Source organism: Phasianus colchicus, chromosome Z (genome assembly GCF_987193195.1).
Source record: "Phasianus colchicus chromosome Z, bPhaCol1.hap1.1, whole genome shotgun sequence".
NCBI lineage: Eukaryota > Metazoa > Chordata > Aves > Galliformes > Phasianidae > Phasianus > Phasianus colchicus.
The window spans coordinates 49619947-49630791 of NC_143476.1; the positions used below are offsets into that span (position 1 = coordinate 49619947).

The 10845-nt window shown below is 38.6% G+C and overlaps 1 protein-coding gene across 1 annotated transcript; it reads left to right on the top strand.

Moving 5' to 3' along the window:
• Window positions 1–289: 289 nt before the first annotated feature.
• On the top strand, window positions 290–5713 carry LOC116238475 (cryptic protein). The gene is made up of 6 exons (XM_031608187.2): window positions 290–596; window positions 1208–1257; window positions 1363–1539; window positions 2393–2495; window positions 2579–2688; window positions 4657–5713. The coding sequence occupies exons 1-6, from the start codon at window positions 574–576 to the stop codon at window positions 4776–4778; spliced, it is 585 nt and encodes a 194-aa protein (XP_031464047.1). The 5' UTR covers window positions 290–573; the 3' UTR covers window positions 4779–5713.
• The last annotated feature ends 5132 nt before the right edge of the window (window positions 5714–10845 follow it).

Genomic DNA, 10845 nt, shown 5'->3' on the forward strand with positions numbered 1-10845 from the left:
CTCTCTCAAAAAGGCAAAATTTTATAAAGCTAGAGCCCCCTGTAGGAACCGTGGTAGAGACAAGCTTTGTTATGTGCTTTCTGCAGTTCACCATACACCTACAACAGTTCTGGAGAATTTTTTCCTATGCAATATGTGATGTCAGTGTATATACACTTTTTTTTTTTTTTTTTTTTTCAATAAACAAGTAAATTGGAGTTGAGAACTTACTGGCTTGCACTTTTCAGTGATCACGGTCCCTTAAATCTCTACCCAGCTGCATCTAACTCCACTTTGCTCCACCCTTTAGCAGCGCATGTTAATCAAGGACAGGATAGGGAGTCCCAGTCCGAGACCCCACTCCCTTCCTGGAGCTCAGTGGGGGCTTAACAAGAGATACGTCTGGGAATTATGTCTTTTCTACATTGCTGTGAGCTGCACAGAAAGAGAAAACTTTCCTCCATCAACCTTTCTGCCTGTCTTGGTACTGTATATGGTGCAAGGACAACTGCATGTAGCAGCCCTCAGTGAGGGATTTTGGACCTCTGCTCAAGCTTTCCTGGAGGAATACACAGTATTTCAGGCTGCGGGAAAATGTACTGGCGAAAACATGTTAGGTAAGGCTGCCTTCACTGCCGAGTAACTCTTCTAGATTAAAGATGGTTTGTCTTTTAATAGTACTTACTTTGATTGTGAATCAGGACAGGATAATGAAAGGAACTAACGTGCCTGGAACCGAAGGTGAAGGCAAATGTTCCTCTCTTGCTTTTTCTGCTTCTGTAACTAGACGGTAGTAACTCCACTGTGGTAAAGAAATGTACGGAAAGAGGACGTTTAACTGGTAGTCATCCAGAAAGTATATGATATCTGTATTTTTCTGGAAGAAGGCATAATCATTACATAGGTAGTGGGAGGATAGTTAGACTAGATGAACTTGAACATCCTTTCCAACCTTGTGATTCTATGATTATACACATCCTTGTTTCTTCTTTCTCTCCCGTCTGTTTCACTTCTATTTTTTTTTTTTCACTTTTTTTTAATTCACAATCTTGAGATTGTTGGTGTGATAATTGTGATAATTACTGTGGTTATGAAATATTTATAGTTTATAATTCCAGTGCTAGATAAGTCTTCGAAAATGTTCCTTCCCTTTCTCAAAGTCCAAACATCTTTTTTGTTCCCAGTGTCGTATTAACACAAATCTAATTCATTTATTTGACTTTTGTAGAATTCTTTTCGCTGTGACTCTGATCTGGCAGGCCATTCATTTAGGAAAAGGTAAGGAAAAGTTTGTTCTCCCACTGCTCCTTGTTTCTTTTACAGATTTATGGTATGTATTGCTTCATTACAAGCTATCCTTTCATTTTTGCACTCCATTTCAAGGCCGCGAAGAAGACGAACATGAAAAAAATGTGAAAAATCTCAGCATCACAGCACAAAAGCAACTGCCTAAGAATTCGGTGACAATTATAGATGCTTTCAGTGACATGAATCAGAGTTATCAAAGCAGAAAGCAACAGGATTCCAGGGAATTTGTACCTTTCACTGGGATTACAGAGAGTAGGTAACTTTTTTCGTTTAAACAATGTCATAAAATCGATCGGTTTTTTGTTTCTGAGGTTTTGTTTGTTTATTTGTTTTGAATACAATATCATAATAATCTTTTGATTGTTCTCCCGGGCCCTGAGTTTGCAAAAAGCTTCCAACCTGTTGGTTTTCTATGCAGCCTTTAAATTTTCCCGTGGCCTGTTATGAAATGTTGCTAAGAATTTAAGGTAAAAGCAGCGTTCTCTCGTCTGTAAAATGTTTCACATTGATAAAACAGAACGTTGGGAATTAAGAAACGTTCGGGCTCTTGGACTTGGAAAGGAGTTCGTAAAATTTTGTAAAATCTTCTCTATTTTGTAAAATCCACCGTGACCAAAAACTATTTCACGGGAACAGAAGAAATTGAGCAGAAATAGTCCTTCCCAGGTATCACAGAAATGCCTGCGGGAAAGTTCCCTTTCAGATTCAACACTAAGCGGCACTTCTCCCTAACAATGCCTCCTTTCTTCGAAAATTAGCAGCACTTCCCAGTAATTGCTCTCTTTCTTCGTGTGACTGAGACATGCCTCAGTCAAAGTGAAATAATTCACTTGGATACGTGCTGCTGCTGTGGGACATGCCGGGCCTTTCTTCTTGACCATGGTGTAATCCCTGGTAGTTTGCTTCTAATCCCTAACCAAACATCTCGACCTAACTGTGCAAACACTCTTAACAAGCAGCTAATTTTATTGTCTCTAAAGACAATAAAACTAGGTATCTTTTGCAACTGGAGAGAAGTGAGGAAAAAGGGACGTTCACAGCCCATTGAATGCTTGGTAGACCCAACATTGTCTTGCTTTGTAAACTCCTTAATACTGTCTCGCAGGTAAAAATCTGAACAGAAACTGCTGCCAAAACGGAGGGACCTGCATCCTAGGGGCTTTCTGTGCATGCCCGAAGCATTTTAGTGGTCGACACTGTGAACTAAGGTAAAGACTGAAGCAAAACCAGGGAGCTCCAGCTCTGCCTGGCTATATCTTGTGGTGGTAAATGTCTCCCTTGTCCTTGACAGAAAGTGCGGCAGCATTGCCCATGGCGACTGGGTGATGAAGGGCTGCTGGCTGTGTCGGTGTCTCTATGGCACTCTGAAGTGCCTCTCTCAAAACACGCAAGACTACTGTGGTAAGGGTCAGTGGTAAATTGAGGGTTTATTTTATTTGTTGTGTTTTGTTTTGTTTGTTTCTTTGTTTTTTGGTTGGTGGGTAGCAGAACTGTCTCCTGAAATATTGGCTTACTTGAAGGAATGCTGGATGTTTTGTTTTAACTTCTGAGGGCCATGGTTTGCTACAGAGAATATGTCAGTGAAATAGTGAATAACACAGCTGTTGCTCTGAATAACATAACATACTGGGAAATCTTTATAATCCTGTTCAGCGGAAAACTATTTCTCCCATTTTAATTTGAAGTTACAGGGATGAATATTTTCCTGCAAAATCTGCATATGTTTGAGTTTCTACACAACTAAGAAATTTGTATAACAAAATTGTACAGGAAATATATATATATATATATATGCATATATTTATTTTTTTAAATCAGAAGCAAGAGAAAACATAGATGTAAACTACTGTAGTAGAAATAGAAACCAATATTAAACTAGAGAAATAAGTACTGAAAATTATAGTATAAGCTGCTCAACACATATAAGTGGCTGAATATTGGTCTGAATTCCAATCTGTAGCTTAATTCTCAGAATACAGCTCTATGAAGTTCTAACACTGAGCATTCTACACAAATAATAGACAATCAAAGCTCTGGCCAGTGTACAGTAGTAGCATACAATCTCCTCAAATGCACTATATTACTTTGTTGTCTTTAGAGTTCAGTTGATTAAAAAACAAACAAACAAACATATAAAGGTAAAGGTCTGAGCATTTTTAAATGCAATATATCAACAACATTGAAAATTTACAAGATTGCTCTGTATATACTTACTTTCCATGGAAAACTGAAAGCTTTTATAATGAACATTTTCAATATCCTGAGATGATTAATAAGAGTTTAATGTTATTTTGTCTCTTTTGGCAAAGTTAGAGCATAATATTCTTGCTGTCTTCCATTCTTAATGTCTCACTCTTATCTTGTCAGCATCAAAATTACAGTTTGGCACGAGAGAGAAAATTTACCCAAATAGTCTCATTTGTACCCGAAAGAACTACCAGCCTCTTCTTTCCTGACCAGATTTCTATCTGTGTAGCACTGCACTGTGAAGCTGTGACTCCTGAGTTATATTACCCATCCAAAAATAAACTTTATTTAACAGCTTGAGTCTCTCAAGTCTCCTGAAAATCCCAACAACATTACATGTTATATGTCACAATCTCAAGGAGATGAAATGCAGAAGAGAGGTGAAATTCTTATATTTGCAAGCCACAGATAAACAAGAAATCAATTATAAAAAAGAAAAAGAAAAAAGAAAAAGAAAGGAAAAAATAAAAATCACCTTTGGCCCTCAAGGTTTTTTTGTTGATTAACTACATGAGACAACTAACTGGCAACAGTTAAGCTCTTCTGAGGAGTTAAATGTTCTAATGTTTTAGCTCTCTTTAGCATTCATTTTTGAATCGATTATTTCCTGTAACAAAAGCAAAAAACTGAACAGACCTGGCCATGTTCAGTAAAAGCAGTAATGTTCAGTAAAAACTGCTCTCCAGTTCCACTTAATAAAGACTGAAAAAGTAATACTCGAAAACCAGTTGCTCATACTTCAAGCAGAGATTCAATGGCTTTCACAAGCGTGAGATTATGGCTTTCTGGTTTTGCTGAGGATTGAAGGCTCATTCTCTTAACGGTAGGGTTAAGAGTCTACACGCAGACTTGGTGCTTCCCTCTTGTGAATATGTTGCTTTTGCTTGGTATTTACTTTTGATTATTCTGAGATTAATGCCTGCAAGAGCTGATAAGTGATATCAGTTGCTCCTCAAATGATCACTGATGGGACATCTATTCACAGACTCTCTCTTGAGAATAGCATCTTTGATTGGTTTTAGCAGCTGATACCTTCAACTTCAGTGAGACGTTTCAGAAGTTCCAAAGTATGTTGAAAATCCTGTTATCGTTAACAGTTTTATTTTCTTGATACTTTTATAGAACTGAGAAGGGAAGAGGAAATTATCAGACTATATTCTAATGGCCCAAGATTACAGCAAACAATGTCTGCACTGATCTGTCTTCTCACCTTCCTCCTGGAGCTTTGCGGCTGGCAGTTGTGAAGCTGAACAGGAAGATTATATCATGGTTCCTGTTGCCTTTAAAATGAGTTGAACAACTTCTTTCTTTAGTAAACTGCAGAAGACACTTATATATCTGAAGCAGATTACGAGGTGTTAGTTAATGATGAAATGCTTGGTTTATAAATACAGATTATATAAACGTGAAGTATTTATTATTTTATTATTATTATATTGCTACTTCCAGTGTCTAATTCCAACAGTTCTTTAGTTTTAAAATACTGTTCTTTCAGTGGAAGAAGTAAAAATGAATTATCTATGCATTAAGTATGGTAAATTACTTCAATTTCCTTTGTACACGATACAACTACTTTAAATAAATAACAGCGTTTTTCTTTGTTTCTGAAGAGCTTCAATGTTTGGTTTTATTTAACATGAAAATTTTGACTATCATCTGGTTACCCTATTGTATTCAGTAACAAAATGGTAACAAAGGGGCAGAGTAAACATAAACAGTCTGAAATTTGGAAAGATCAGGAGGATTTTAACAGTAAGTTTCAAACACTATTGTTATGGAAGAACTAGAAGTTAGATGGCTTTTCAGTTATTATTTATTGTAGCTACAATTGTACCTATGCATATTATTAGGCAGGAAGTAAATGTTTCTGTAGAACACAGAGCTGATAATCATTTGTCCTTTGAGAGTTTATTTTGTTTTGCATCCTAAAAATAAAAGTTCTTTTTTATATAAAGGGCAGTGAAGGGCAATCTCTTTAATATTTTTCAATAGGAGAAGTATTTGTATTTGATGTCTTATAAACTTGCATCACACGTTTATTTAAAAGAAAGAAGCAAAAAGAAGCAAATATCAGCCTAAATGTTCCTTTATTCTCTCTGTGAAGCTACTGCATAGAAACAATCAAATTTTAATTTTACTGGCTCTAACTATGCTACTGATTTATAAAATCACCAGGAGGACCTTAATGACACTCAAAAATTAAATAGGTGCAATTCTTAAATTTTTAAATAAATTTTCTTGGTGCATCAAACCAAGACAACAATCCAGTTGCTCAGCAGAAAAAGATGCATTACCAACAAATTATTTTTAATAAGTTGATAATAAGTTGAAACTATGACTATTCCTTAGCAGACTTTTATAGGGAGCCACAGTTTGAAAACAAGGGCATACAAATACTACGAACTATTCAGGCTGCTCCTTTGGACACCTTGGAGTTAAGAAGTAAGGTTTTTCACCACACATGATACAGTAGACCAGAAATGGCTTTTTTTTCTTATATCACTTACCACTTACTTGTCTGTACTCATATACCTGTGTTTGCACAAGCTTTAAAAAGAGGATGCTATCTTAAGGAAATTATATATCAGAGAGTAAAGCTTGGAGGAAAATAGATAGTCTTTATTTATCAGGTGCTGACTTTTGGTGAAATCCCATCTTTGTTTACCATAAAACATACCTGAAAAGAAATAGTGCATGTAAGGGGCTTTAAATATGCTTCACTTTTTGAGGGAAAGTAGTAAAAGAAGTGGAAAGTAGACTGTACAATTTTTTATCTCTATAGAAAACATATAGAACCATAAGAAACTGCAGCTGACAAAAGGAAAGAATGACCTAATAACAGGATTTATGACAGAAGATCTATTTCTGTTGTAATAACCCACAGCAGATTTTACCAGAAAGACCTGATCTGGAGTAATACCTTATGCAGATAAGCCTATGTCCCTGCAGACTCACCCTGATGGAGCTATACATTATCAAATCAGTATATCAGTGTACCAAAACAGTAGCCCAAGGCATGTAATTAGAAGCATCAAGGTATATTTTTAAAGCATTGCGTAGAAAACCTAGTTGTGTAAGTAATTCCAGTTAATTTCAGTGTAAATTGGTGCTAAATCTAAATGCTAGGATTTGAAAAAGTTATCATGTGTACCCAAAAGAACTGGCAGACTTTTTTTGTGTTTGCTGTTTTTTTATGATAAAAATTTTCCCTATTTTATGCCATTTAAATTTCTAGCAAAATTTTACTAGCATACCTGAAGATTATTGTTTTAGTACTGTTTGGTATCTACTGTATTATAGCAAAGTACATCCTCAGGGTGAGTTGCAGAGGTATTTGCCTGGCCTGTGTGTCAGGGCTCTATAAGATGCCATGAGTAGGAAGAGCAGAACAAAGAGTTTGTTATCCTTGCATATTTCTGAGACAGAAATGTCCACAGGAGTTGAGTTTGAAGTGAAACAAGTATCTCATTAAGTTAGGGAAAAAGAAGGACAAAAAAAAAAAAAGACACAAAAGAAAGGTTTCAGGATCTGATCAATAAATAGTCTTCTACAAAAATTAAATTAAAAAAAAAAAAAAAAAAAAGAATGAAAATTGAAAGTTCTGAAGAACAAAGGAAAGCATGTAGCCTCTATCTTGCTTAGGTTAAATCTGTCTCCACTTTTATCTGTCTCCAGCTGCTTGCAAGAACAGATGAAAGAAAGCATTATTTTCTTCCCCTGCTATCATGTAGGCCTGGCCAACCTTCAAACACCACAGTTACAGTCACTTCAGTAAGGTTTGTTTATAGCAAACAGTGGTGCTTGCTCTCCAGTCTCATGCTAACTTTTTATGGGCCTCTCCGTCAAACCTAACACATCCCAGCAAAATCTGTTGCCACAAGCTCATGCATGTGCCCTTTGTATGTGGCCACATTTGGACAAGGGAAAAGCTCTCAAGCAGAAGTATTTATTAAGTGCTTCATTGGCCCCACAGCCATTAGACCTTCCACTGTTTGCAGCTGACTCCAATAACAAAACAAATGCCTGGAATCCACAACTTTGCCCCTGCAAATGGTGCAACCCCCTCCTCTCCTCAGAGCACAAGGCTGACAAGAGCCCCAGACAAGGATACCTTTATGGTAGATGGGGCAGCCTTCTTCATACCACATACCCTTCAGTTCCATGCAGCAGAAATGCAGCAGAAGAGATTCACAGAATTACAGAAACACCAAAGTTGGAAAAGACCTACAAGATCATCCAGTCCAACCACCTACCTATCACCAATAGTTCTCACTAAACCATATCCCTCAGCACAAAATCCAAACGTTCCTTGAACACCTTCAGGGTCAGTGACTCCACCACCTCCCAGGACAGCCCATTCCAGTGCCTGACCACTCTTTCAGAAAAGCAGTATTTCCTAACATCCAGCCTAAATCTTTCCTGGCACAGCTTGAAGCCATTCCCTCTCATCCGATCACCAGTTACAGAAGAGAAGAGGATGACCCCCAGCTCACTACAATCTCACAGGCTGCCCAGGGAGGTTGTGGAGTCTCCTTCTCTGGAGATATTCAAGACCCGCCTGGACGCCTACCTGTGCGACCTGGTGTAGGGAACCTGCTTTGGCAGGGGGATTGGACTCGAGGATCTCTGGAGGTCCCTTCCAACCCCTATGATTCTGTGATTCTGTGATTCTGTGATTCTGTGATTCTGTGATTCTCCCTTCAGCTAGTTATAGAGATCAGTAAGGTCTCCCCTGACCCTTCTCTTCTCCAGACTGAACAATCCCAGTTCTTTCAGCTGCTCCTCATAAGACCTGTGCTCCAGACCCCTCACCCTTCTTTGAACCCACTCCAGGGCTTCAATGTCTTTCTCGCAGTGAGGGGCTCAAAACTGGACACAGTACTCGAGGTGTGGCCTCACCAGAGCTGAGTACAGGGGGAAAATCACTTCCCTGCTCCTGTTGGCAACACTGTTTCTGATGCAAGTCAGGATGCCATTGGCCTTCTTGGCCACCTTGGCCACACTGCTGGCTCATGTTCAGCCGAGCGTCAATCAATATCCCCAGGTCCATTTCCTCTACACAGTCTTCCAGCCACTCTGCCCCAGGCCTGTAGCGTTGCCAGGGGTTGTTGTGGCCAAAGTACAGGACCCAGCATTTGGTCTTGTTGAAACACATCCCATTGGCTTCAGCCCGGCTATTCAGCCTGTCCAGATCCCTCTGTAGGGCCTTGCTGCCCACAGGCAGATCAACACTTCCTGCCAACTTGGTGTCATCTGCAATCTTACTGAGGGTTCACTCAATACCCTTATCCAGGTTGTCAATAAAGATATTGAAGAGGACAGGCCCCTGCACCAACCCCTGGGGAACACCACTCATGATCTTGAACTCGTGAATCTTGCAGGGAAGTCTGCCATCTGGTCTAACACACTGTCAATGTAAAGGAAATGATCCATTTTGAATCTAGTGCACCACAGCTTTCTAATGCAAGCCTAAAAAAAAACCAGCTTACTTCTACAGACAGTAGAAAAGTGTAACTTCTTTAGGTCTTTAAGTATCTGATGGTCATCTCTCAAGGCAATTTTTTTTTTTTCCCAACTAGGAGAAATTAATTTATACTGTGCCTGAGAAGAATTAATGGTGCCCATAGATGCCAACAGCCTTCCCTCACCTGTAACTGTTAAAAAGAGCTTTTTTCCAGCCAGCCAAAACAGAACCAGTCATTCCTTCCAGAGGTTGGCTTGTTGTTTTATTTTGTTTTCTGCTTGTTTTGTCTTAATTGCCATATGTAAGATTTCTAAAGTTTACCTTCACACATTTCATTCCTTGTCTTTCACTGACTCAGCAGTGTCAGAAGGCTGAGTGTCTGGGTCATTGCACCCACAGTTTTCATGTGCACGAGCAAGTATGAAGCAACATTATACTTTGGCTTCTGTTTATTAGAAAAGTGACTTAGTACAGCATACTGATTCACTGAAAGTTACACGCACATGCCATGTGGAAGTCTGTCTAGTTAATTAGCAGTCATGATCTGTAATTCACCACCTGTCTCACTTTTTTACAGTACGGTAGTGTATGAGCATGGGAGAGCCAGGACAGCCAAGTAGGTGTATGCTTGTGTTCTGAAGAATAAATCAAGCATTGTGAATATTCCTTGTGATAGCAATGCACATTCTTGATCAGAAAGGACATCGAAACAACAATCCATGCCTGGCTAATAGAACTTGATCTTGGCTGGTGCCAAGCTGTATGGGAGACTTCTTGCTAGAGCATGATGCTACCATGTGCCGGCAGAATAAAACTAGAAGCCTTATACGTGTTGGGCTTTGCAACTGTCTTCAGGTTCATGCAGGCTCTGCAATAGCTTTTCTTAACAACTGTCTTCAACTGCTGTTGTCCAAATATACATTTACAGGTTTACAATTTATGAGGCAGCCCATGAGGCTTCAATTCATACATTATCTATATAATAGCATCTGGAAGAAATACTGGGACTGTACTATTAGGCAGAAACATCAGTAAAGGTTTGAAAGCAAATAGTCAGAAAAGCACCCGCACTAAAGAGACTACATTGTTATGACTGAGACCACTCAGCAGATTATTATTCTGACAACTAAAGTATTCTTTGAGCTTCCCCGGGGCATATCTGACCATCTTTCACTAGACACAAGGATGTTTGAGCAGAATCAGACACGCAATTTATGAGAGCCCAAGTCACCTTTCTCACTGACCTGATACACATGACGATGGTTGGAATGGGCATGCTTTTCACCATGGTACAGTCACCAAAAGCAGCTCCCACCAACAAGGCAGCCAGTACCCATGTGGGGAAACACTGTTTTTAGGGACACAATTCAACAAGCTAGTGTTCAGACTTAATGAGCACTCTCAGAATTTATGTTTTCTCATGTGTAGGACCTCTTCTGAAATCTGACAATTTCAAGTCTTTGCTTTGAATCCCTATTAACTAGAATCAAATCAGTGGTCTTTACTGTGTTTGTCTTTATTTCTACTTCCTTATTTTGCATGTCTTTGTGGACTACATACTCTATAATTTTAAGATTAAGGATAATAATTTATCCACAGCTCACAGCTAATATCTTCCTGTAAAATCAGTACTTGAGTCGCAAGAACTGGTGTTGCAGGACTATAGGAAATATTTGTAACTCATCCATCCAGTGTTTTCTAGCATCAGATAACAGAACAGTATTGAAAACAAACTTCTTTTGTAGGCATGTGCATAATATCCAGCATTTCTTATGAACAGCATATATTTCTGCCATGAGACGTATCAGGTAAAATCATTCTCACTCTACTTTATACACATAGAAAGA

Bases quoted from the DNA above. Each gene is read 5' to 3' on its own strand.
- LOC116238475 (XM_031608187.2), top strand. From the start codon at position 574: ATGTACTGGCGAAAACATGTTAG. The intron at 2,496-2,578 runs GTAAAGACTGAA...TGTCCTTGACAG, and splicing joins GGTCGACACTGTGAACTAAG to AAAGTGCGGCAGCATTGCCC. The intron at 2,689-4,656 runs GTAAGGGTCAGT...ATACTTTTATAG, and splicing joins AAACACGCAAGACTACTGTG to AACTGAGAAGGGAAGAGGAA.